Here is a 25,807-nt window from a genome sequence, read left to right on the forward strand (position 1 = left end):
ATTCTCCCCCTTCTTTTTTTTCGAGATGGAGTCTTGCTCTATCACCTGGGCTGGTGGCCTGGAGTGGTGTGATCTCGGCTCACTGCAATCTCTGGCTCCCAGGTTTCAAGTGATTCTCCCACCTCAGCCTCCTGAGTACTGGGATTACAGGCACCCACCACCACGCCCAGCTAATTTTTTTTTTTTTTTTAGTGGAGACGAGTTTTCGCCTTGTTGGCCAGGCTGCTCTCGAACTCATGACCTCAAATGATCCGCCTGCCTCGGCCTCCCCAAGTGCTGGGTTTACAGGCGTGAGCCACCGCGCCCGGCCACCATTTCTTTTTCTTTTCTTAACCAAAGACCCTTGCCAAGTCATTCCCCCACTCCACTTTGTTTTCCTTTTCATTTTTTCCTTCCTCCCTTTTCTGAGTCACAACCATTAGCCAGGAAGCACCCCCTCCTCACCCTCTTTCCTGGATCCCCCTCATTCCCTCCTTCCACAGTCCACTCCCGTGTTCCCAGGTCCAGGGCTTATTTGCCCAGAGTTTGGAAAACCCCCAGATCTCCTTTCTACAGCTTGGGGGCAGGGTACTGGTGCCAGTCACGTGCCTCTGGCTTCAGAAGACTCCAGACTGGGGTGGGGTGGGGGGGTCCTGCCCATCTCCCTAGCACCTTATCTTCGCTACCATCTGTGTCTTTTTTCCCTCCCCAAACGGAACCCCCTGCCCTCTCGCCTATAGCCGTTTAATTGCAAAAGCCAGGCCGTTTGTGGGAGACCACAGACAGCGACCTCCTTCATTTACCGGTTGAGACGAGAGTAAAGGGGCTGCTGCAATCTGGGTAATAACCCTATCCCCACCCCAGGAGTCACAGTCACATCGTTAAGTCTTCCTCCCCTCTTGTCCCAGGCCAGCTTTAAAAACGTTAACAGCATTTCTGCTGGGTAGCACCTGGCCAGGGTCACCCCCTCTGTCTGCTCAGGAACGTCTGTCACTTCAGAGAGGTTAAGTGACTTGCCCCAGTCACACAGCAGCAGTCTGATAGGCTGCCAGGGCCCTAGGGGCAGAATGAGGAGAGGGCTGGCATTCTTCCCACTGGCCCGCGTGGCTGTAGCACCGGGGTGCAGCGTAGCCCCAGGGCCCCAACCCATGAGCTCTCTCCTATCCTGGGCGGGGGTAGGGGAGCAGCAGTGGGGTGCTGGTTCCCAAATGCAAGATAAGAACTGGCTAGGAAAGCCTTGCCCAGCCCCTCCACCTAGAGGGAACGGGAGGAAGAGAAGCTGAGGCGGGGTCCCGATCCCGCGTGGAAACACCTGCGCTCCCGCGGGTTCTTTAAACGCCCAGATGGGGAACGACGCGCACGGGCAAGGGCGGTCTTAGGTTCAGGTCTGGTCACATGACCTGGCCTGAGGGGCTCGCGGCCCCCACCTCACCAGTGGGCGTCCCCCACAACGCGTGGTCGACCATCATTGGTCAGTGGTGAGGCCAATAGAAATCGGCCATCTGGGAACCCAGCGTTCCGAGGCGCAGCCTAACCTAGTGAACCGACGAAGGTCCAATGGAAAGAGACGGCCGTGGGCGCAGGCCAATGATAAAGTGTCAGGGGCGGGCCCAAGGGCTGGGTCAGGTTGGTTTGAGAGGCGGGTGGGTATAAAAATGCAAGGCGGGCGGCGGCGTCCGTCCGTACTGCAGAGCCGCCGCCGGAGGGTCGTCTTAAAGGGCCCGCGCGCCGCCGCCCCCTCGGCCCGCCATGCTGCTATCCGTGCCGCTGCTGCTCGGCCTCCTCGGCTTGGCCGCCGCCGAGCCCGCCGTCTACTTCAAGGAGCAGTTTCTGGACGGAGGTAACGCCTGGTCCCACCTCGAGGCCGTCCCGACGACGCGGCCGGCCCCCCATCCCGGATCTGCGTCGTCGCCCGTAATTACCGCTTAGAGGGCCAACACAGTGGTCCCCGGCGACTGGAGCTGCGGGCGATCCCTCTTTTGCGTCTCTGGGGAGCGCGGAAGGCGTAGCGGCCTCCCGCGGTGGGAGTTAGGGTTCGCCCGAGGATCGCTGAAGGCACCCGACGTGTCAACTAGAGGTTGGGGTGGGGAGAGTCGGGGATCTCCTTCCCTGTCCCCAGCAGCTTGTGGTTCTCCGCAGATGCTTGGTGGGGGGGGGGATTAGCAGAGCCGCGCTGACCTAACTCTCTAACCCTCCACTTAGACGGGTGGACTTCCCGCTGGATCGAATCCAAACACAAGTCAGATTTTGGCAAATTCGTCCTCAGTTCCGGCAAGTTCTACGGTGACGAGGAGAAAGATAAAGGTAAGAGCTTAGGAGTGGGTGCTCAGATCCGCGAGGACTTCCTGGCAGAAGTCCTTGTCCGCACACACACAGCCGGGACAGTCCCCTAGGAGCAGGGCAGGTGGAGGAAGTGGGGGAGTCGTCTGTATCGTCTAAATCGAGGGTCCTCGCGGGTCAGGACCCAACGGTGACCACACTACCGTCCCGTCTCAGGTTTGCAGACAAGCCAGGATGCACGCTTTTATGCTCTGTCGGCCAGTTTCGAGCCTTTCAGCAACAAAGGCCAGACGCTGGTGGTGCAGTTCACGGTGAAACATGAGCAGAACATCGACTGTGGGGGCGGTTATGTGAAGCTGTTTCCTAATAGTTTGGACCAGACGGACATGCACGGAGACTCAGAATACAACATCATGTTTGGTGAGGGGCTGCTTCCTGGTGCTGACCTCTGTCCCATTAGTTGGAGGGAGACCCAGACCCCATTGACTTTCTTAATAGTTATGATTGTCTTTGGAAGGGGCGCTAAAAGAATTAAGTCACAGCAACAATTTATTGCGTTATGATCGCAGATCTAGGCTGTTAATTAATTTGTGTCATTGTATATAGTTATTTCCCAATCTTACAAATGAGGATGTTGAGTTCTAGAGCACTGATTTTTTTTTTTTAATTTAAACTTAAGGCTTCACCCACAACCCATTCAGCACAGAATCAGGGTCTGAGTTTCTCTTTTCAGCCTTGACAGACCCGAGTTTAGGAACCAGGTCTTCCTTTTGTAAAGAGGGGTGAGGAACTCGAAATGGTGGGTAGTCTCTGACTTTTAACTGGATCTGCTTCACACCTAGGTCCTGATATCTGTGGCCCCGGCACCAAGAAGGTTCACGTCATCTTCAACTACAAGGGCAAAAACGTGCTGATCAACAAGGACATCCGTTGCAAGGTGTGCCTGGGGGTGGTGGCAAATGGGTGTCATGGGGAGGTTCAGAGGTCAGCCTGATTGAGGGGGGGCTGCTCACCTTCTTCCTTCTTCAGGATGATGAGTTTACACACCTGTACACACTGATTGTGCGGCCAGACAACACTTATGAGGTGAAGATTGACAACAGCCAGGTGGAGTCGGGCTCCTTGGAAGACGATTGGGACTTCCTGCCACCCAAGAAGATAAAGGATCCTGATGCTTCAAAACCTGAAGACTGGGATGAGCGGGCCAAGATCGATGATCCCACAGACTCCAAGCCTGAGGTTGGTGTTTGGGTGGGGGCTCTGCTCTCCACATTGGAGGGTGTGAGGACATTTGGGCCAACTCTGACCTCTTCATCTACCCCCCAGGACTGGGACAAGCCCGAGCATATCCCTGACCCCGATGCTAAGAAACCCGAGGACTGGGATGAAGAGATGGATGGAGAGTGGGAACCCCCAGTGATTCAGAACCCTGAGTACAAGGTGAGTTTGGGGCTCTGAGCAGGGCTGGGGCTCACAGTGGGGAGTGCACCAACCTTACTCACCCTCTAGTTCCCTTCTTCCTTCTGCAGGGTGAGTGGAAGCCCCGGCAGATCGACAACCCAGATTACAAGGGCACTTGGATCCACCCAGAAATTGACAATCCTGAGTACTCTCCTGATCCCAGTATCTATGCCTATGATAACTTTGGTGTGCTGGGCCTGGACCTCTGGCAGGTGAGACTTGGAGGAAAAAGGAGGATCCCTGGGGTACCTCAAGTGCATAAGATTACCCAAGGGGAAAGTGACAGGATACGATCGCACCCCAGGCGGGTCTGACTCAAAAATGGTACTTTTTGTAAACAGTACTTCCTGGTCTGTCCCTGTGGAGTCCTCACAGCAATGCTTTTGAGGCTGTACTTCTTGTGAACTAAGTACTTCCCCAAGTACTTTTATGCAAATCAACTTCTTTAAATACCCTGAAAGAACTAGAAGGTGGTCAGGTAACCCACTTAGTTAGCTGGGGCTGGGCACAGTGGCTCACCCTTATAATCACAGTACTTTGGGAGACTGAGGCAGGAGGATTGCTTGAGGCCAAGAATTAGACAACCTTGCTTGGCAACGTAGTGAGGAGACCCTATCTCTACAAATTTTTTTTTTTTTTTTTTTTTTTTTTTTGAGACGGAGTCTCACTCTGTCCCCCTTGCTGGAGTGCAGTGGCCGGATCTCAGCTCACTGCAAGCCCCGCCTCCCGGGTTCAGGCCATTCTCCTGCCTCAGCCTCCCAAGTAGCTGGGACTACAGGCGCCCGCCACCTCGCCCGGCTAGTTTTTTTGTATTTTTTAGTAGAGACGGGGTTTCACTGTGTTAGCCAGGATGGTCTCGATCTCCTGACCTCGTGATCCACCCGTCTCGGCCTCCCAAAGTGCTGGGATTACAGGCTTGAGCCACCGCGCCCGGCCTTTTTTTTTTTTTTTTTTGAGACGCAGTTTCACTCTTGTTGCTGAGGCTCGAGTGCAATGGCACGATCTCAGCTCACTGCAACCTTCGCCTGCTGGGTTCAAGCGATTCTCCTGCCTCAGCCTCCCCAGTAACTGGGATTACAGGCATGTGCCACTATGGATGCCAGGCTAATTTGTTTGTTTTTTGTTTTTGAGACCGAGTCTTGCTCTGTCGCCCAGGCTGGAGTGCAGTGGTGCGATCTCAGCTCACTGCAAGCTCCGCCTCCCAGGTTTACGGCATTCTCCTGTCTCAGCCTCCCAAGTAGCTGGGACTACAGGCGCCTGCCACCACGCCTGGCTGATTTTTTTTTTTTTTTTTTTTTTTTTTTTTTTTTTGAGACGGAGTCTGGCTCTGTTGCCCGGGCTGGAGTGCAGTGGCCGGATCTCAGCTCACTGCAAGCTCCGCCCCACGGGTTCCCGCCATTCTCCTGACTCAGCCTCCCAAGTAGCTGGGACTACAGGCGCCGCCAGCACGCCCGGCTAGTTTTTTTGTATTTTTTTTTTTAGTAGAGACGGGGTTTCACCGTGTTCGCCAGGATGGTCTCGATCTCCTAACCTCGTGATCCGCCCGTCTCGGCCTCCCAAAGTGCTGGGATTACAGGCTTGAGCCACCGTGCCCGGCCGATTTTTTTTTTTTTTTTTTTTTTTTTTTAGTAGAGACGTGGTTTCACCATGTTAGCCAGGATGGTCTCGATCTCCTGACCTCATAATCCACCAGCCTCAGCCTCCCAAAGTGCTGGGATTACAGGCATGAACCACCGTACCCAGCCTTTTTTTTTTTTTTTTTTTTTTTTTTTGGGTAGAGACAGGGCTTCACCATGTTGCCAAGATTGGTCTCGAACTCCTGGCCTCAGGTGATCTGCCCGCCTCGGCCTCCCAAAATGCTGGGATTACACGGGTTGAGCCACTGTGCCTAGCCTCTACAAAAAACTTTAAAAATTAGCCAGATGTCGTGCATACCTGTAGTCCAAGCTACCAAGGAAGGAGGATGATACTTGAACCTGGGGCATCGAGGCTGCAGTGAGCCATGATCATGTCACTGCACTCCAGCCTGGGTGACAGAGTGAGACCCTGTTTCAAAAAAAGCTGGGACTGAATTTTTGTCTTTTTTGGTCACTGAAATACCTTCTGTGCCCAAGACATTTCTTGGCATTTAGTAGGTACCTGAAAAATACCTGAATATAAGAGAGTGAGAAACAGAAGAAACAGGTGCAGAGAACTGAAGTCAGTAGCCCAAGGTCATGGGGGCAGGAAACCACAAAGCTGGGGTTTGAACCCAGGCAGTACAACACCTGAGTCGCTCCATCCTTTTTTTTTTTTTTTTTTTTTTTAAATATAAAGACAGAGTCTTGCTCTGTCACCCAGGTTGGAGTGCAGTGGCTTCATCTCGGCTTACTGCAGTCTCTGCCTTCCAGGTTCAAGTGATTCTCAGGCCTCAGCCTCTCGAACAGCTGGAATTACAGCCATGTGCCACAGCACTGGGTTGTTTTTTTTTTTTTTTTTTGAGATGGAATTTCACTCTTGTTGCCCAGGCTGGAGTGCAATGATGCAATCTTTTTTTTTTTTTTTTTTTTTTTTGAGACGGAGTCTCGCTGTGTCTCCCAGGCTGGAGTGCAGTGGCGTGATCTCGGCTCACTGCAAGCTCCGCCTCCCGGGTTCACGCCATTCTCCCGCCTCAGCCTCCCAAGTAGCTGAGACTACAGGTGCCCGCCACCACACCCGGCTAGTTTTCTGTATTTTTAGTAGAGACGGGGTTTCACCATGTTAGCCAGGATAGTCTCGATCTCCTGACCTCGTGATCCACCCGCCTCGGCCTCCCAAAGTGCTGGGATTACAGGCTTGAGCCACCGCGCCCGGCCAATGATGCAATCTTGACTCACCACAACCTCCGCCTCCCAGGTTCAAGCGATTCTCCTGCTTCAGCCTCCTGAGTAGCTGGGATTACAGGCATACCAGGCATGTGCCACCACAGACACCGGGCTTTTTTTTTTTTAGTGGAGACAGGGTTTCACTATGTTGCCCAGGTTGGTCTTGAACTCCTGGCCTCAAGTGATCTGCTCACCATAGCCTCCCAAAGTGCTGGGATTACAGGCGTGAGCCTGTGCCTGGCCATCTCTCCATCTTTTTTTGAGATGGAGTCTCTCTCTGTCGCCCAGGCTGGAGTGCAGTTGCCCGATCTGCGCTCACTGCAGACTCCGCCTCCTGGGTTCACGCCATTCTCCTCCCTCAGCCTCCCGAGTAGCTGGGACTACAGGCGCCCACCACCACGCCTGGCTAATTTTTTGTATTTTTAATAGAGACGGGGTTTCACTGTGTTAGCCAGGATGGTCTCGATCTCCTGACCTTGTGATCCACCCGCCTTGGCTTCTGGGTGAGGATTACAGGTGTGAGCCACCGTGCCCGGACTCTCCATCTTTTTAACTGCAATGTCAGCAGCGTTCCTTGTCTTCTCTGCAGATGCAGGCAGCAGGGTATAGTGGTTATAGGAACACAGGTGGAAACCCTGTCCAAAGGAAGGGCTATCGGGTGTCACCTCTGACCATCCTTCCATTCATCCTCCAGGTCAAGTCTGGCACCATCTTTGACAACTTCCTTATCACCAACGATGAGGCATACGCCGAGGAGTTTGGCAATGAGACGTGGGGCGTGACAAAGGTGAGTCCTGGTCCTGATGTGGGGGGCGGGCAGGGAAGGCAGGGTGCAAGGCCCTGAGGTGTGTGCTCTGCCTGCAGGCAGCAGAGAAACAAATGAAGGACAAACAGGACGAGGAGCAGAGGCTTAAGGAGGAGGAAGAAGACAAGAAGCGCAAAGAGGAGGAGGAGGCAGAAGACAAGGAGGACGATGAGGACAAAGATGAGGATGAGGAGGATGAGGAGGACAAGGAGGAAGATGAGGAGGAAGATGTCCCCGGCCAGGCCAAGGATGAGCTGTAGAGAGGCCTGCCTCCAGGGCTGGACTGAGGCCTGAGCGCTCCTGCCGCAGAGCTGGCCGCGCCAAATAATGTCTCTGTGAGACTCGAGAACTTTCATTTTTTTCCAGGCTGGTTCGGATTTGGGGTGGATTTTGGTTTTGTCCCCTCCTCCACTGTTCCCCCCCGCCCCCCGCCTTTTTTTTTTTAACTGGTGTTTTATCTTTGATTCTCCTTCAGCCCTCACCCCTGGTTCTCATCTTTCTTGATCAACATCTTTTCTTGCCTCTGTCCCCTTCTCTCTCCATATCTTTTAGCTCCCCTCCAACCTGGGGGGCAGTGGTGTGGAGAAGCTGCAGGCCTGAAATTTCATCTGCTCTCCTTCCTGGAGCCCAGAGGGGGGCAGGAGAAGGGGGTGGTGTCTCCAACCCCCCAGCACTGAGGAAGAATGGGGCTCTTCTCATTTCACCCCGCCCTTTCTCCCCTGCCCCCAGGACTGGGCCACTTCTGGGTGGGGCAGTGGGTCCCAGATTGGCTCACACTGAGAATGTAAGAACTACAAACAAAATTTCTATTAAATTAAGTTTTGTGTCTCCCTCCTGTGTCTCCTTTTGGGGAAAGACAGACTTCAGGAAACCCAGCAGTGGTCTTTTTGGGGGTGGGGAGGGTTTCCAGTATATCTCCTTTTTCAGCTGTTGCTAGAGAGGTTACTGACTGTTCCACAAGATTCCAGGGACCCGTATTTACCCCATAACCCTCAAAACCAACGGGAGAATGACTGTTGCTGCCGTAAATACTCCACATATTAATTTACTGAATCCTTGAACCTAACTGGTAAGTTTTGGTTCTGTTTATTGGTTTTATTTTTAGGATAGACTGTTGCTCTGTTGCCCAGGCTGGCCTACAATGGCTTAATCTGGTTCACCCTCTTAAACTGGCCTTCTTCATGCTTCTATTCCTTTGGGGTCCTGTGGCTCAGCCCAACCCCTCTGGGATGCCTCTAGGACTGGCAGATCCAAGGGAGAATTCTGTTTTTAATGTCGTGAGGCTTTGAAAGTTAACATCTTTAAATACTTTTGGGGTCAGATTGGGGATAGTACAACAAAGTACTCCTGGCGGGAGACCCAGGAATTAAAATAGTAGGTTCATTCCAAAAATCCGGATCCCTAAAGAATGAATGAGGCTACAAAATGGCACCTTGCCCCTGCTACCAATGTAAGGTTTTTTTCCTCTGCTTGGTGGCCTTTCAGGTATTTCTAGTCTTGAGTAACTTCCACTTTGCCCTATCTGCCAGAATAAAACTCAGGGCCAGGTGCAGTGGCTCGTGCCTGTAATCCCAGCACTTTGCCAGGCCGAGGCGGGCGGATTACCTGAGGTCAGGAGGTGGAAACCAGCCTGGCCAACATGGTGAAACCCTGACTCTATTAAGAATGCAAAAATTGGCCGGGCGCGGTGGCTCAAGCCTGTAATCCCAGCACTTTGGGAGGCCGAGGCGGGCGGATCACAAGGTCAGGAGATCGAGACCACAGTGAAACCCCGTCTCTACTAAAAAAAATACAAAAAATTAGCCGGGCGCGGTGGCGGGCGCCTGTAGTCCTAGCTACTCGGGAGGCTGAGGCAGGAGAATGGCGTAAACCCGGGAGGCGGAGCTTGCAGTGAGCCGAGATCGCGCCACTGCACTCCAGCCTGGGCAACAGCGTGAGACTCCGTCTCAAAAAAAAAAAAAAAAAAAAAAAGAATGCAAAAATTATCAGGGCATGGTGGGGGTTCCCTGTAATCCCAGCTACTCGGGAGGCTGAGGCAGGAGAACTGCACGAACCCGGGAGGCAGAGGTTGCAGTGAGCCGAGATCGCGCCATTGCACTCCCGTGACGTCACCGCTAACGGGCATGGCGTCACTTTGGAGACCTCGTGTGCTGGCAGAATGAGAAGCCCCGTCCCCGCCCACGCCCACAACGCGGAGTTTAGTCTGCGCATGCCTCGCTCGACACCGCGCTCGTGCGCATGCCCATAAAGGCCAAGGAGGGTGCGCACAGGTCACGTGCGCCGGTGGTCAGCGCGCGCATCGCCTGCCCCGGAAGTGGTCGGCGCGCGGCGCGGCGCGCCTGGGCGCTAAGATGGCGGCGGCGTGAGTTGCATGTTGTGTGAGGATCTAGGGGCCGCCGCGTCGCTCGGGCCCCGCCATGGCCGTCACCATCACGCTGAAAACGCTGCAGCAGCAGACCTTCAAGATCCGCATGGAGCCTGACGAGACGGTGCGGGCCAGGCCAGAGCCCGGGGGCGGGAGTGACGGGTGCCGGGGATGGGGTGGGGGCGGGGAGACTAGGATCCCAACGGGAGGGGCAGGGAGGACGGCGCGGGTCGGCCCTGTCCAGACCCCCGACCTGCCCGACTTTCCTGGACCCCCCGATGGTCCTTAGCCCGGTCCCCAGCGGATCGGACGGCGCTCCTGGGCCGGTCTCCGGGCGAGGCCCCACCCCCGGGCCTCTGGCCAGGTCCCGGCTCCAATGTCAGCGCTCTCGCGGGGCGCGGGAGTCACAGGCTCGGAGGCCTGGGCAGGCCAAGCTCTCCAGGACTGGGCTCCACGTTCTCAGCTTTGCAGGCTTCTCCTGGGGACACTGGTGGTGGAATCTAGGAGTAATGACCAGGAGATAACGAGTAGTGACGACAACAACGATGTTAATGATAATAAAGGGATCTCAGTCTTTATAATTTTGGTGGTCCGTGTTTTTTGGGCGTTTATTTTTTATCAGTCATCGAGTGTTTTAGTGTTGTTTTACTGCTCTGCAGAACGGGCTTGTCATTGAGGACCTCTGACCATTTTACAGATGTGGAAACCTTGGGGTTAAGGAACTTTGTCACAGTCACACATGTAATGTCAGAGCTGGGATTCACATTCGGTTCTGCCTCGTGTGAGCGTCCACTATATAAATATTATGCTGCCTTTTTAGTCAAAAATAGAATTAGGACCTAATTCAAACATAATGACTATTGGGTACTTGGCACTTTTTGCACAGTGAGGGAGACATTGAAGTCCACTTTTTGTAGAAAAGGAAACACACATTTTTTGATCAGCTCAACGGTTTGGCTTTGGGCAAGTTAACCTCTCTGTGCCTCCATTTTCTCAAAATATCAAATGAACCTGTCGCCTGCTGGCTTCCGCCTGTAATCCCAGCACTTAGGGAGGCAGAGGCAAGAGGAGCGCTTGAGCCTGGGAATTCAAGATCATCCTGGCAACACAGTGAGACCCCATTCTCTACAAAAAGAAGAAACAAAAATAAATAAATAAAAGGAGGCCAATTAAATGTATTTCATAGGAAGCTTAAAAGGTATGCCACATACACACTTACAGTAGCACTATTGGCCAGGCATGGTGCCTCATGCCTCTGTAATCCTAATGATTTGGGAGGCGTAGGCAGGAGGATTGCTTGAGGCCAGAAGTTTGAGACCAGCCAGCCTAACATAAGGAGACTCTTATCTACAAAAATAAATTTTTTTAAAATTAGCCTGGTGTGGTGGTGTGCACCTTTAGTCCTAGCTACTCCCGAGGCTGGGTGAGAGTACCACTTGAGCCCAGGAGTTTGAGGCTGCAGTGAGCTGTGGTCGTGCCACTTCAATCCAGTGTGGGCAACAGTGAGATCCTGTCTTTTAAAAAAGAAATATCACTGTGAACTATTAGTCACTGTTATTGTCCAAGATACAGTGTAGAGTGGGGGACTGTCCCCTTTATTCTGTTATCATACTTTATGCCACCTGAAATTAACATTTTCTTCACATTAGTGTTCTCTCATTGAGAGCAGGGACTTGTGTTATGTTCTGTGCTGTGGCCTCCATGTCTAAAACAGCACCTGGCACGTAATAGGTGTTTAGTATAAATAAATACTATGTTGAATGGCATGATGATTGAATGAATTCTTATCTAGCATGCTTTAGATGCTGAGAAAGCTTAAAAATTCCAGCATGCTTGCCTCTCTGCCATCAGGGCTTGCACCTTCTCCGTCCTAAACTAGAAGAGAGAATCTTGGGGTCTCCAGTGACTGTCTGTACTACTTCTTCTAGGTGAAGGTGCTAAAGGAGAAGATAGAAGCTGAGAAGGGTCGTGATGCTTTCCCCGTGGCTGGACAGAAACTCATCTATGCCGGCAAGATCTTGAGCGATGATGTCCCTATCAGGGACTATCGCATCGATGAGAAGAACTTTGTGGTCGTCATGGTGACCAAGGTGGGTGACGTGTGCTGGCTGGGAGGGATGAGCAGGGGAGCTGGCAAAGAGCCTGTGTGCCCAGGAGAGATTAGCCATGAACAGGGCGGGGCCACAGCAGAGCGGGTTGTTGGGTCTGATAGGGTTGCTGATGCCAGCTCCCTTTTTCTTGCTGTCGCAGACCAAAGCCGGCCAGGGTACCTCAGCACCCCCAGAGGCCTCACCTACAGCTGCCCCAGAGTCCTCTACATCCTTCCCGCCTGCCCCCACCTCAGGCATGTCCCATCCCCAACCTGCCGCCAGAGAGGACAAGAGCCCATCAGAGGAATCCGCCCCTACGACGTCCCCAGAGTCTGTGTCAGGGTAAGGCGGGGCACCAGTCCCAGCTTGGGCCCTGTCTTCCTAGCACATTCCAGTGTCCACATAAGTGGCCCACACACCTGGAGGGAGGGCAAGCCGCCAGAAGCCAGGGTCCGATTTCTCTCTCTTGAATTTGCAGCTCTGTTCCCTCTTCAGGTAGCAGCGGGCGAGAGGAAGACGCGGCCTCCACGCTAGGTGGGTGGGTGGTCCCCAGGGCAGAGGCGACTGGGTGCCCCAGCCATCAGCTGGGCCTTGTCTGGGTGCGGGAGGGCCTGGGAGCTGCCCTTTCCTCTTCCTGGTGACCCAGGCTTTTCTGCTCCCTCCACAGTGACGGGCTCTGAGTATGAGACGATGCTGACGGAGATCATGTCCATGGGCTATGAGCGGGAGCGGGTCGTGGCCGCCCTGAGAGCCAGCTACAACAACCCCCACCGAGCCGTGGAGTATCTGCTCACGGTGAGGTGGGGCTGCTGCCTCCTGGGAAGGCCTTGAGGGTGTATACGGGCCTCACTGCCCTGATGGGCGGTTGGGAAGGCAAAACCTGCCCTGAAGAGCCTTTGGGTAGTGATTCTAGCCACTAAAGGCTTCCCACAGGAGGCTGGATGTGAGTGGTGGGTGGGCCTCTGGAGGGCAGGGCCGAGGCCTCATCTGTGTCCAGCCAGGGCATGGAGGAGGGTGGCAGCAGGAGGTCTGTGCATTAGAACTAAACAGGACCCCTGACAGGGAATTCCTGGGAGCCCCGAGCCGGAACACGGTTCTGTCCAGGAGAGCCAGGTATCCGAGCAGCCGGCCACGGAAGCAGGTGGGTGTGCACGTGCTGCATCTGCCCTCCAGGTACCTGACTCACATCACACTCCACCCCGCAGTGCTCCTAGGAGCCCGGCATGGTGTCTGACTGCACCCCTTCCTACTATCAGCAGGAGAGAACCCCCTGGAGTTCCTGCGGGACCAGCCCCAGTTCCAGAACATGCGGCAGGTGATTCAGCAGAACCCTGCGCTGCTGCCCGCTCTGCTCCAGCAGCTGGGCCAGGAGAACCCTCAGCTTTTGCAGGTGTGATCCCAAGGGCAGAGGGAGCCATGGCAGCCACCATTTTTGTTCCCTGTGGGCACCAGAGTCCATAACATGTAGGAATTGTTCTAGGCCTGGAAAGCAGGACTAAGCACATGCTTCCCCCACGCCCCCATGCTTCCTGTGACCTGTTGATCCCCACGGTTTCTCAGTCTTCCCAACCGTCTTGTGAGATGTGGGTGCTGTCAACATCACCTCCCACAAAAGAAGACACCAGAAGCTTAGAGCAGCCTGTCATTCCCAGGGTCATACAACTGGTAATGTATGTGTCTGCCTGCTGCCTCAGGGTCCTGGGCTGGGGCTCTGGCTCTGGCTCCACATACAGATGGTGCTGCGTAAATGTCTGTAAGGTGGCATGACATCACCCAGGACAGCTGTGCCCCAGTTGGCTCTGGGATGACTCTGCTCTGTGAGGCTCCACCTTGCCCTTGAAGGTTCACAGGAAGAGTGGGGGAGTGACCCCCCAGCTGCAAGCAGGTTCCTCTGGGTCCTTGGTGAAGTGCCTACCGGTCTTGGCTCAGGACCCTGCTGTCTGCCCATTCTCCTCACTTCTCAGTCCTTTGCCGGCTCCTCCTGTTCGATCCTGTTCTTCATCTGCACTCAGCCCTCCCTCATAATGTCCTGGGGCCTTCAGTCTGTATGGGAACCCCCACATCTATGTAGCCAGCCCAGGCCTCTCTGAATGCCACACTCCATGGCTGGCTTAATCTCTCCATCAAAGTGCTCTCTAGACTAGACTTCTAAGACTTAGAACAGACCTCCTCAGTCCTCCCCAATCTCTGCAAGGACTAGCCTGGGGTTGCTTCAGCCCCAGGCCCTGGGGACCTGCTGGGGTCCATCCCTCGTCCTGTCTGCTCTTCCCACTCAGCGCCTCCTGCACTCCAGCTCCCTGGCAGCCTCTTCCTGGGCCTCTGCCACCGCACAGTCCCGCAGTCCACTTTCCATCATGAGGCAGATAACTGAAAAGCACTTTCTGCTTTAATGCGAAAATGGTCAAATGTAGACAATAGTAGAGTTGCATGAGAGCTTCCAGATACCCAGGCAGGGCACAGTGGCTCGTGCCTGTAATCCCAGCAGTTTGGGAGACTAAGGCAGGCGGACTACTTGGTCAGGAGTTTTAGATCAGCCTGGTCAACATGGCAAAAACCTGTCTCTACTATAAGTAGAAAAAGTAACTGAGCATGGTGGCAGGCCACTGTAGTCCCAGCTACTCGGGAGGCAGAGGCATGAGACGTGCTTGAACCCAGGAGGCAGAAATTCCAGTAAACTGAGATTGCCCCACTGCACTCCAGCCTGGGTGACAGAGTGAGACTGTCTCAAAAAGAACAGAAACAAAGGCCGGGCACAGTGGCTCACGCCTGTAATCCCAGCACTTTGGGAGGCAGAGGCGGGTGGATCACGAGGTCAGGAGATTGAGACCATTCTGGCTAACATGGTAAAACCCCGTCTCTACTAAAAATACAAAAAATTAGCCGGGTGTGGTGGCGGGCGCCTGTAGTCCCAGCTATTGGAGAGGCTGAGGCAGGAGAACACCGTGAACCTGGTAGGCAGTGCTTGCTGTGAGCCGAGATCGCGCCACTGCACTCCAGCCTGGGTAGCAGAGCGAGACTCCGTCTCAAAAAAAAAAAAACAGAAACAAAAATGAACAAACGAACTTCCAGATACCTAAACCCAACACCCAGATGAGTTCACTTTTTTTGGTTTGGTGGCTGGTGGGTGGGAATAGAGACACAGTCTATGTTGTCCAGGCTGGTTTTGAACTCCTGGGCCCAAACAGTCCCTCCTGCCTTGCCTCCCAAATTATTGAGGTTACAGGTGTGAGCCACCACACCCAGCCAAGTTTACCTTTCTAAAAGATCCACAGACCACGTCTTTTCCCCTGTAACTGTCACCATCGTGGCTTCCCCCTGCTCTAGAAAATGGGTCTGACTTGGGCCTTCCTCTCTGGTGTCATTGTCTGCTTCCTCCCCCTTCCCTTTTTCGCTCTGTTTTTTTGTTGTTGTTTGTTTTTGAGATGGAGTTTTGCTCTTGTTGTCCAGGCTGGAGTGCAGTGGCACAATCTCGGCTCACTGCGACCTCCACCGCCTCGGTTCAAAAGATTCTCCTGCCTCAGCCGCTGGAGTAGCTGGGATTACAGGCTTGTGCCACCATGCCCTGCTAATTTTGTATTTTTAGTAGAGACGGCGTTTCTCCATGTTGGTCAGGCTGCTCTCAAACTCCTGACCTCAGGTGATCCGCCTGCCTCAGCCTCCCAAAGTACTGGGATTGCAGGCGTGAGGCACTGTGCCCAGCCACATTCACTCTGTTCTTGCTTCTGTTTCTGAGACTTCCCAGATGCATCCACCCTGGGCCTTTGCACTTGCTCTTTGCTTTACCTGGGGGAAACCTTCTGCATCCCCTATACTGCAGGCCTGTCCTCCAGCCCTTGTCTGCAGTTCTTCCTAGCCAGACACCTGCAGTTGTCTGGTTCATTTATTGGCTCACTTACTTACTATTTTTGAGACTTTGTCTCCTAGGCTGGAGTGCAGTGGCGCTATCTCAGCTCCCTGCAACCTCTGCCTCCCAGGTTCAAGTGATTTTCCTACCTTAGCCTTAGCCGTCTTGAGTAGCTGGGATTACAGGCACGTGCTATCACACCCAGCTGATTTTTGTATTTTTAGTAGAGATGGGGTTTTACCATGTTGGCCAGGCTGGTCTCCAACTCCAGGCTGGTCTCAAATCACCTCAAGTGATTACTGGTGTGAACTACTGCGCCCAGCCTATTTGTCTATTTATTTATTCAAGACAGGGTCTTGCTCTGTTGCCCAGGCTGGAGTTCAGTGGCTTACTGCAGCCTCCGCCTCCTGGGTTCAGTCTCATGCCTCAGCCTGCCAACTAGCTGGGATTACAGGCGTCTGCCACCACACCTGGCTACTTTTTGTATTTTTAGTAGAGATGGGGGGTTCACCACGTTGGCCAGACTGGTCTCGAACTCCTGACCTCCAGTGATCTTGACCTGCCTCTGCCTCTTAAAGTGCTAGGATTACAGGTGTGAGCCACCACGCCTGGCCTATTTCTTGGCTCACTTAAAAGCCCATCATCAGCTCCTCCAGGGCAGGGCTTGTGTTGACTGCTATGTTGTGTTTGGCCAGAATAGGCTCCTCTGGATATTTGCCTGACTGAATGAAAAAGCAAGGGCTCTGATGACCTGGGGAGAGGAGGGGCTGTGAATTACCTTCCCTTCCCCACCCTCTCCTGCAGCAAATCAGCCGGCACCAGGAGCAGTTCATCCAGATGCTGAACGAGCCCCCTGGGGAGCTGGCGGACATCTCAGATGTGGAGGGGGAGGTGGGCGCCATAGGAGAGGAGGCCCCGCAGATGAACTACATCCAGGTGACGCCGCAGGAGAAGGAAGCTATAGAGAGGGTAAGAGGCCTGGCTGAGGGGTGACTGCGGGTGGGCAGGACCCCTACCCTCTGCTGCTCACACTTAACCCATCTTCCCACAGTTGAAGGCCCTAGGCTTCCCAGAGAGCCTGGTCATCCAGGCCTATTTCGCGTGTGAAAAAAATGAGAACTTGGCTGCCAACTTCCTCCTGAGTCAGAACTTTGATGACGAGTGATGCCAGGAAGCCAGGCCACCCAAGCCCTCACCCTACCCCTACTCCATGAAAGTTTTATAAAAGAAAAATATATATATATTCATGTTTATTTAAGAAATGGAAAAAAAAAATCAAAAACCTTAAAAAAAAAAAAAAGCAAACAGTCCAGCTTCCTGTCCTCCTAAAGTGGCCCCTGTTCCCATCTCGGTCTGAGAAGACCCGGGCCAGACAGCTGTCCCCCCATCCTCCTCCCCAGCCCAGCCTGCTCAGAGAAGCTGGCAGGACTGGGAGGCGACAGATGGGCCCCTCTTGGCCTCTGTCCCAGCTCCCTGCGGCCAGATGGAAAGGCGGCTGCTTGCCTCTCCATCCTCCGAAGAACCCGAGGACCCCTCCCCACCCCATCTTCTTCTAGGATGAGAGGAAGCTGGAGCCCCAAACTTTGCCCAAATCTTTCCATCTGGGGCAAGCCCTAAAAGGCCCAAGGCCCTCTCCCCAGTCTGGCTTTGGCCTCCAGCCTGGAGAAGGGCTAACATCAGCTCAGTGTCAAGGCCACCCCCACCCCAGAACAGAACCGTGTCTCTGATAAAGGTTTTGAAGTGAATAAAGTTTTAAAAACCAGCCCTATGGTCTGTACCTGCTGGGGCTCCCCGCGCCTGCCTGTCTGGGTTTGGGGGCTGGCTGGGCACAGGCAGGCATGGTGACGGGTGCCGGGAAGGGGGAGAGGAGTCTGTGAGACCCTGCAGATTGAGGCTCCCAGTGTCTCCTCCCCCAGTGTGCCATTTCCAGGCAGTGGACCCCAGCCCAACCTTGCAAAGACTGCTGCTCCCCAGCCCCCACCATCATCACCACAGTCTGTTTTGGCTATACTCCCCCCTCCTGCACCAGCCCTGTAATTGGCTAATTACTGGAGATGAATGTTGGTAAACAGAAGCCGCCTTCTCTTCTGCCATCTGCTTCTCCATTATTTGCCCATTGCACCCCCCTTTTCCTCCCCCTGAAGCTCCAGTTAGTCAGCAGGGCCTAGAGTCCCTGTCCCCTTTTGAGTAGAGCCAAGTGGGGGATTCCCCAGCCCTTAAGTATTGAAGGAGGAACCAGGGGACCCAGAGAGGCACACCTTGAGAGGACACAGATCTCTTCAGGGGTACTGCCAAGTAGCAGGCTTTATTGGGAAGGGACAAAGCCTCAGGAGCTGGGTGCCCCAGAGGCTGCTGGGTCCTGAGCTGCAGCTGCAGCCAATGCAGCAGCTCGCGCCTCCTGCTTCTGTCTTTGTTTTTCCTCCTTGAGGCGCTTGCGCTCCTTCTTCTCTAGGTCCTGGAGCAGCTCCTGGAAGCGGGCACTCTTTGGGTCCACTTGGTAGCCCAGGAGCTCCTGGGCCTCAGCCTGCAGTCGGGCCCTCCTCTCCTTGTCAGCCTGGGCCTTCTCCCAGCGCTCCCGCTGCTGCTGCCGCCAGTTCACAATCATCTGTGGCATCTTGGCCATGCACTCTGCGATGTGCTGCTCCCTGCAGGGGAGGGAGAGTGGGCTGTGACACTGGCACTCAGCCAGGGCAGAGCCCACCCACCTATATCTCACCGATAGGCCTTTGCCTACAGGCCTGCCTCCTCAACTCCCCCTGTAGATTAACTGTCAGGAAAAGCCCTTGACAAGTGAAGAACAGGAAGAAATGAGAAAGTTACTTGTGCATGAATTTGATCACAAGGGTGTGTCAAGCCCCAGTAAACCCCAGGTGCCAAAGCCAAATCAACATTTCACTGAGCTGCCTATGAGCAAGCCAAGTGCCACTCCCATGGGTAATTTCACACCTCTATTCCACAGACACTGCTGAGCATCTCCTGTACAGAGGCCAGGCCCAATTCTAGGCACAGGAGTGAAAGCAAGAAAGACATTTCCCACCAATCCTTGAGTTTGTAGCTACCAGTCACAGCCCCATTTTTTTTAAGTTCAGGAGTACAAGTGCAGGTTTGTTACACAGGTAAACTTGTGCCATGGGGGTTTTTTTGTACAGATTTATTTCATCACCCAGGTATTAAACCTAGTACGCAGAGGTCATTTTTCCTGATCCTCTCCCTCCACCCTCCAAAAAGCCCTAGTGTGTGTTGTTCCCCTCTGTGTGTCCATGCATTCCCATCATTTAGCTCCCACTTATAAGTGAGAACACGTTGTATTTGGTTTTCTGTTCCTGTGTTTGCTAAGGATGACAGTCTCAAGCTCCTGTCATGTCCCTACAAAGGACATGATCTCGTTTTTTGTGACAGCCTCATTTAAGGATTCGAAAAGTGAAGAATTAAGCCCTATAACGGTCATCTGGCTGAGGAGGGGCAGAAACTGGAGTCCCTGCTCCATGGTTCCCTGTCTGGGTGATCAGACACATGGCTTCACCAAGCCTCAGTTTCCTCATCTCCAAAATTAGGGCAATCCCTTCTTCCTCTTAAGGCTGTTGGGAAAACAAGAAGGTTAAACACCAGGAACACACTCGACCTACCCGCTTCACCCTCCAGGATGTGGCATTATCTATAAGAGATGCCCCTGGTCTGGTCGGACGCTGTAGCTCACGCCTGTAATCCCAGCGCTTTGGGAGGCCGAGGTGGGTGGATCACCTGAGGTCAGGAGTTCAAGATCAGCCTGGCCAATATGGTGAAACTCCATCTCTACTAAAAATACGAAAAATGAGCCGGGCGTCGTGGCAGGTGCCTGTAATCCCAGCTACTCGGGAGGCTGAAGCAGGAGAATCGCTTGAGCCCTGGAGGCGGAGGTTGCAGTGAGCTGAGACGGTACTCCAGCCTGGGCAACAAGAGCAAAACTCTGCCTCAAAAAAAAAAAAAAAAAAAAAAAAAAAAAAAAAAAAGATGCCCCTGGTCCTTCAGACCTGCCTCTGTATCCGACCTCTGCCCTTGGTTCCAGGACCCATCACCTTCCTGCCAGCAGCTTTTCCCCAGCCACACCGACCTCCTGGCTGTTCTTTAAGGCAATATCCTATCTCAGGGCATTTGCCCCAGCTGTTCCCTTTACCAGGAACTCTTTACCCAAGAGATCACCCCATAGCTAAGTCTGGTTATTCAGGGCTTTGCTTAAACATCACTTCAGAGAGGCCTGAGGCTTCCCAAACCAAAGCCGCCCTCAGGCACGCACTCTTCACTCTTTTACCTTCCTAATAGTCCGCTGTCGCCATCTGATATTAAGGGCCCTTTGGGGGCCTGCCTCGGCCTCCCAAATAGCTGGGATTACAGGCATGAGCCACCGCGCCCAGCCTAGGACAGGGTCTTGCACAAGGTATGCGCTCGGTAAATACTTGGTGATGATGGCTGCACGCGTTGGCTCACGCCTGTAATCCCAGCACTTTGGGAGTCAGAGGCGGGTGGATCACTTGAAGTACGGAGTGACCCGGCCAACACGGTGGAACCCCGTCTCTACTAAAAATCACAAAAATTAGCCGGGCGTGGTGGTGCACGCCTGTAATCCCAGCTACACGGGAGGCTAAGGCGGGAGAACCGCTTGAACCCGGGAGGCGGAGGTTGCAGTGAGCCGAGATCTTGCCACTGCACTCCAGCCTGGGCAACAGAGCGAGACTGTCTCAAAAAAAAAAAAAAAAAAAAAGACTTGCTGATGAATGACTAAATAGACTGTTATTCTGAGTTTGTTTTGCGGCCAGGTGAGCGAATATATAAATCTACAACATACAGATGCTACGACGTGACCCCGATGGGGTAGGCACAGCTTGGGGACCAGTTCGCCCACGGGGCACAGAGGGCAGCCCCGCGCATCTGCCTGCACGCACGCACCTCTCCTGACGCTTCTGCTCTTCGGCCAGATGCTTCACCCGCAGCGACTCCTGCATGGTCGCCAGGCTTGGGTACCATTCGCGTTCTTCGGCCTCCAGCTCCCTCAGCTGCTCCGGCGACGGCCACAACGAACCGGGGGCCACCCCGGAGGCGGCGCCGTAACGCGCGAACTGCTTAGCCGCGTAGCGCGGTCCCAGCTGCCACCGCTGGGTCAGGAGGTCCTCGGGGTCTGGCCACCAGGGTCCCGGCTCGCGGCGCGGGGGCGGCCGCGCCCGGTAGCCACGAGAACCCGGGGCCAGGGTCGCCGTCAGTCCTAGCAGGCTGCGTGCCTGTCGCACGGACGCCGCCATCTTGGCTGTGCGGGGTCCTTGCAGGCCCGCCGGGCTGTCCACGCCCGTTGCCTGAGCGCGAGGCCCGGTGTGGGCCAGGGCAGGGAGAGGGGTGTCCCTGCTGCCTCAGTTCCGGGGAAGACAGCCAAGGGAGTAGTGTGGATTTTATACGTCTCCACGTACAGCTTTAAATTTTAGTTAAGCAGTTACTTAGTCATTTTTTATTTTCACTTTTTTTCCTCTCCTTTCTGCACACTGACACTTAAAAATATATATTTTTAGCCGGGCGCGGTGGCTCACGCCTGTAATCCCAGCACTCTGGGAGGCCAAGGCGGGCGGAATACCTGAGGTCGCGAGTTTGAGACCAGCCTCTTTTTTTTTGTTTTGTTTTTTTTTTTTGAGACAGAGTCTCGCTCTGCCGCTCAGGCTGGAGTGCAATGGCGCGATCTCGGGTCATTGTCACCTCCGCCTCCCGGGAAGAGAGGAGAAACCCCGTCTCTACTGAAAATACAAAATTAGCCGGGCGTGGTGGCCCATGCCTGTAGTCCCAGCTACTCAGGAGGCTGAGGCAGGAGAATCGCTTGAACCCTGGGGACGGAGGTTGCGGTGAGCCGAGATCACGCCATTGCATTCCAGCCTGGGTAACAGGAGCGAAACTCCATCTAAAATAAATAAATAAATAAATAAATAAATAAATAAATAAATATGTATATGCTCACCTGGTTGCAAATATATGCAGTGTTCAATGTTCTTTGGGTAAAAATCGTATTTTTAATTTTACTTTTATACATTTAAACTAGCATTTATTAGGCTGGGCTCGGTGGCTCCCGCCTGTAATCCCAGTGCTTTGGGAGGCTGAGGTGGGCGGATCACTTGAGGTCAGGAGTTGGAGACCAGCCTGACCAACAAGGCAAAACCTCGTCTCTACTACAAATACAAAAATTAGCTGGGCATGGTGGTGGGCGCCTGTAATCCCAACTACTCAGGAGGCTGAGGCAGGAGAATCGCTTGAACCAGGGAGGCGGAGGTTGCAGTGACCTGACATCGTGCCATTGCACTCTAGCCTGGGTGACAGAGTGAGACTGTCTAAAACAAACAACCCACTAGTATTTATTATTTTTTTTTATGTAAATGTACCCGGATGCGGTGGTTCACACCTGTAATCCTAGCACTTTGGGAGGCTGAGGCAGGCATCACTTGAGGTCAGGAGTTCGAGACCAGCCTGGCTAACATGGTGAAACCCTGTCTCTACTAAAAATACAAAAATTATCTGGGCCTGGTGGTGCACACCTGTAATCCCAGCTACTCGGAAGGCTGAGGCAGGAGAATTGCTTGAACCCAGGAGGCGGAGGTTGCAGTGAACTGAGATTACACCACTGCTCTCTAGTCTGGGCAACAGAGTGAGACTCTGTCTCATAATAAATAAATAAATAAATAAATAAATAATTCTGTCACGTGCTGTGACATGGATGAACCTTGAGGACATTAGGCTAAGTGAAAAAAGCCAGTCACAAAACGATAAATATTGTATGATCCCACTTATATGAGGTAACTAGAGTAGTCAAATTCAGAGAGACAGAAAGTAGATTAGGAGTTCCAGGGGTTGGGGGTGGAGGAGTGGGAGTTATTGCTTATAATGTATAATATATTTTATGTTGTAAAATATACAAAATAAAAAGAATTTGTGTTTTGTTTTGAGTCAGAGTCTCGCTCTGTCTCCCACGTGAGAGTGGCGCAATGTTGGCTCACTGCAACCTCTGCCTCCCAGATTTAAGGGATATTCGAGCCTCTGCCTGCTAAGTAGTTGGGACCACAGGCGCAAGCCACCAAACCTGGTTGATTTTCGTATTATACTGGAAACGAGGTTTCACCATGTTGGCCAGGCTGGTCTCAAACTCCTGACCTTAAGTGATCTGACCACTTAAGTGATCTGAGCCACCATGCCCGGCCAAATGTTGTTGTTGTTTTTGTTTTTTGTTTTTTTTGGAAACGTAGTCTCGCTCTGTCACCCAGGCTGGAGTGCAGTGGTGCGATCTCAGCTCACTGCAAGCTCCGCCTCCCAGGTTCACACCATTCTCCTGCCTCAGCCTCCCGAGTAGCTGGGACTACAGGCACCTGCCAACACGCCCGGCTAATTTTTTTGTATTTTTAGTAGAGATGGGGTTTCACCGTGTTGCCAGGATGGTCTCGATCTGACCTCGTGATCTGCCCGCCTTGGCCTCCCAAAGTGCTGGGATTACAGGCGTGAGCCACCGCGCCCGGCCTGTTGTTTTTAATCACACACATGCACACCTTCTCTGCCCCCGCAAAAAATAATTGCAGTTTTCTCAAGACATGAATATTCATAACAATACCACGTATATATGTCATTCCCAAGCTGGAAATAGCTCACACCCAATGTCCATCTGAAGTAGAATGGACAGCTAAATTATGCTGTTTCAGCCAATGGAATACTACACAGGAATGAAAGAGCAGATATTACATCTTCTCACAGCAAGATGGATGATTCTTTTTTTTTTTTTTGAGAGGGAGTTTCACTCTTGTTGCCCAGGCTAGAGTACAGTGGCACAATCTCGGCTCACCGCAACCTCCGCCTACCGGGTTCTAGTGATTCTCCTGTCTCAGCCTTCTGAGTAGCTGGGATTACAGGCACCCAACACTATGCCTGGCTAATTTTTCGTATTTTTAGTAGAGACGGGGTTTCACCATGTTGGCCAGGCTGGTCTCAAACCCCTGACCTCAGGTGATCCGCCTGCCTTGGCCTCCCAAAGGGCTGGGATTACAGGCGTGAGCCACCGTACTTGGCCTGGATGATTCTTATAAGCATAATGTGCAACAAAGGAAGCAGGACCTATATGATCGCTTTTAAAATTTAATTTTATTTTTTTGAGACAGGGTCTTGCGCTGTTGCCCAGGCTAGAGTGCCCTGGCTCAGTCATAGCTCACTGCAGCCTTGAATTCCTGGGCTCAAGCGATCCTCCCGCCTCAGTCTCCCGAGTAGCAAGACTACAGGCATGAAACACTACTCCCACCTACATTTTAAATTTTTTTGTAGAGACGGGGTTTCTCTGTTACCCAGGTTGGTCTTGAACTCCTGGGCTCCCCTCCTCTCTTCTCACCTCCCCTCCCCTCCTTTCTTGACAGGGTCTCACTGTTGCCCAGGCTGGAGTACACTGGCATGATCACTGCAGCCTCAATCTCCTGGTATCAAGTGGTCCTCCCACCTCAGGCTCCTGAGTAGCTGGAACTGCAGGCAGTCACCATCAAGCCTGGCTAATTTTTGTATTCTTTGTACAGATAGAGTCTCAATATGTTGCCCAGGGTGGTCCTGAATCTTGGGGCCCAAGTTATCCTCCCACCTTGGCCTCCCGAAGTGTTGGGATTACAGGTATGAGCTACTATGCCTGACCTCAGAAGTTTTTCATCTTGCAAACCTGTAACACTGTATCCATCAAACACTCACTCCCCAGTTTCCCTTTCGCCCAGTCCCTGGCAGTCACTATTCTCCTTTGTTTCTATGAATTTGACTACTCTAGGTACCTCATATAAGTGGAATCATACGTTACTTGTCCTTTTGTAACTGGCTTGTTTTTTGAGACAGAGTCTTGCTCTTTTGCCCAGGCTGAAGTGCAGTGGCACGATCATAACTGGCTGCAGCATCGACCACCTGGACTCAAGTGATCCTCCAATCTCAGTCTCTCAAGTAGCTGAGACTACAGGTGCTCACCTGGCTAATTTTTTTTTTTTTTTTTGAGACAGAGTACTTGCTCTGTTGCCCAGGCTGGAGTGCAGTGGTGTGATCTCAGCTCACTGCAATCTCCGCCTCCTAGGCTCAAGCAATTCTCATGCCTCAGCCACCTGAGTAGCTGTGACTACAGGTGGGAGCCACCTGCGCCTGGCCTAATTTTTTTTTATTTTTAGTAGAGACAGGATCTTACTATGTTGCCCAGGCTGGTCTTGAACTCCTGAGGTCAAGCGATCCTCCCGCCTTTGTCTCCCAAAGTGTTGGGATTATAGGTGTAAGCCACTCCACCTGGGGCTGGTTTATTAGTATAGTATCCTAAAATTCCTTTCCTTCCTTCCTTCCTTCCTTCCCTCCCTCCCTCCCTCCTTCCTTTTTCTTTCCTTTCTTCTTCTTCTTTTTTTTTTTTTTTTTGAGACAGTCTCGTTCTATCACCCAGGCTGGAGTGCAGTGGCAGTGGGATCTTGGCTCACTGCAACCTCCACCTTCCAGGTTCAAGCAATTCTTGTGCCTCAGCCTCCCGAGTAGCTGGGCTTATAGGTGCGCACCACCACACCTGGCTAATTTTTGTATTTTTAGTAGAGATGGGATTTCACCATGTTGGCAAGTCTGGTCGCAAACTCCTGACCTCAAGTGATCTGCATGCCTCAGCCTCCCAAAGTGCTGGGATTACAGGCATGAGCCACCATGCCCGGCATATCCTAAAGTTTCATCCATGTTGTAGCACGTGTCAAAATTTCTTTCCTAGCCTGGGCAACATTGTGAAACCCTGTCTCTCCAAAAAATACAAAAATTAGCCGGCTGTGGTGGCACATGCCTGTAGTCCCACCTACTTGGGAGGCTGAGGTAGGAGACCACTTGAGCCTGGGGGAGGTAAAGGCTGCAGTGAGCTGTATGTCACTGCACTCCAACCTGGGTGACAGAACAACACTATCTCAAAAATTTTTTTTCTTTCCTTTTTAAGGCTGAATGCTATTCCATTGTATGGATGGACCACATTTTTTTTTTTTTTTCCCAATTGCAGATGTGAGGCTGAAAGAATGGACCACATTTTAGGCCGGGCACGATGGCTCATGCCTGTAATCCCAGCACTTTGGGAGGCCAAGGCAGGAGGATCAGGAGGTCAGGAGTTCGAGACCAGCCTGA

The 25,807-nt window shown here is 52.9% G+C and overlaps 3 protein-coding genes and 1 long non-coding RNA gene across 11 annotated transcripts in view; 2 read left to right on the forward strand and 2 right to left on the reverse strand.

Moving 5' to 3' along the window:
• Positions 1-9,840, reverse strand: part of LOC144336692 (uncharacterized) — a 48,541-nt gene extending 38,701 nt beyond the window's left edge. Inside the window, exon 1 of the long non-coding RNA XR_013409014.1 lies at positions 9,699-9,840. This is a non-coding gene — a long non-coding RNA (uncharacterized LOC144336692). The remainder of the gene's footprint in view (positions 1-9,698) is intronic.
• CALR (calreticulin) lies at positions 1,658-8,199 on the forward strand. 2 transcript variants are annotated; one of them, XR_013408678.1, is made up of 9 exons: positions 1,658-1,819; positions 2,182-2,283; positions 2,476-2,679; positions 3,102-3,196; positions 3,289-3,498; positions 3,586-3,699; positions 3,789-3,965; positions 7,209-7,350; positions 7,428-8,198. XR_013408678.1 is itself a non-coding variant. In NM_001261131.1 (9 exon segments), coding segments are annotated over 9 exon segments (1,254 nt in total). In that variant the 5' UTR covers positions 1,698-1,728; the 3' UTR covers positions 7,629-8,199.
• Positions 9,699-16,900, forward strand: RAD23A (RAD23 homolog A, nucleotide excision repair protein). Of its 7 annotated transcripts, none has more exons than XR_013408989.1 (10): positions 9,699-9,857; positions 11,662-11,823; positions 11,984-12,165; positions 12,302-12,357; positions 12,491-12,618; positions 12,886-12,964; positions 13,083-13,213; positions 13,384-14,481; positions 16,040-16,636; positions 16,719-16,900. XR_013408989.1 is itself a non-coding variant. In XM_077977879.1 (10 exons), exons 1-10 carry the CDS (start codon positions 9,786-9,788, stop codon positions 16,830-16,832), a joined length of 1,197 nt encoding a protein of 398 aa, XP_077834005.1. In that variant the 5' UTR covers positions 9,699-9,785; the 3' UTR covers positions 16,833-16,900. The 7 variants fall into 7 exon arrangements, 6 of the variants coding, with proteins under 6 accessions (XP_077834005.1, XP_077834006.1, XP_014978532.1 ...); XM_077977879.1 differs by having other exon boundaries at positions 13,080-13,213; positions 13,384-13,488; positions 16,472-16,636; XM_077977880.1 differs by having other exon boundaries at positions 13,384-13,488; positions 16,472-16,636.
• A 1,041-nt stretch (positions 16,901-17,941) lies between these two features.
• Positions 17,942-20,951, reverse strand: GADD45GIP1 (GADD45G interacting protein 1). The gene is made up of 2 exons (XM_015123048.3): positions 20,591-20,951; positions 17,942-18,312 (listed from the first exon to the last, which is right to left on the reverse strand). Exons 1-2 carry the CDS (start codon positions 20,938-20,940, stop codon positions 17,994-17,996), a joined length of 669 nt encoding a protein of 222 aa, XP_014978534.3. The 5' UTR covers positions 20,941-20,951; the 3' UTR covers positions 17,942-17,993.
• Between the last annotated feature and the right edge of the window lie 4,856 nt (positions 20,952-25,807).

This window comes from Macaca mulatta, chromosome 19, assembly GCF_049350105.2.
Source record: "Macaca mulatta isolate MMU2019108-1 chromosome 19, T2T-MMU8v2.0, whole genome shotgun sequence".
In the NCBI taxonomy this organism is placed as follows: Eukaryota; Metazoa; Chordata; class Mammalia; order Primates; family Cercopithecidae; genus Macaca; species Macaca mulatta.

Coding starts and splice junctions, on each gene's coding strand:
- RAD23A (XM_077977879.1), top strand. CDS start 9,786: ATGGCCGTCACCATCACGCTGAAAACGCTGCAGCAGCAGACCTTCAAG. Junction 9,858..11,661: donor GCATGGAGCCTGACGAGACG/GTGCGGGCCAGG, acceptor TACTTCTTCTAG/GTGAAGGTGCTAAAGGAGAA. Junction 11,824..11,983: donor TGGTCGTCATGGTGACCAAG/GTGGGTGACGTG, acceptor TTGCTGTCGCAG/ACCAAAGCCGGCCAGGGTAC.
- GADD45GIP1 (XM_015123048.3), bottom strand. CDS start 20,940: ATGGCGGCGTCCGTGCGACAGGCACGCAGCCTGCTAGGACTGACGGCG. Junction 18,313..20,590: donor GAGCAGAAGCGTCAGGAGAG/GTGCGTGCGTGC, acceptor CCTCCCCTGCAG/GGAGCAGCACATCGCAGAGT.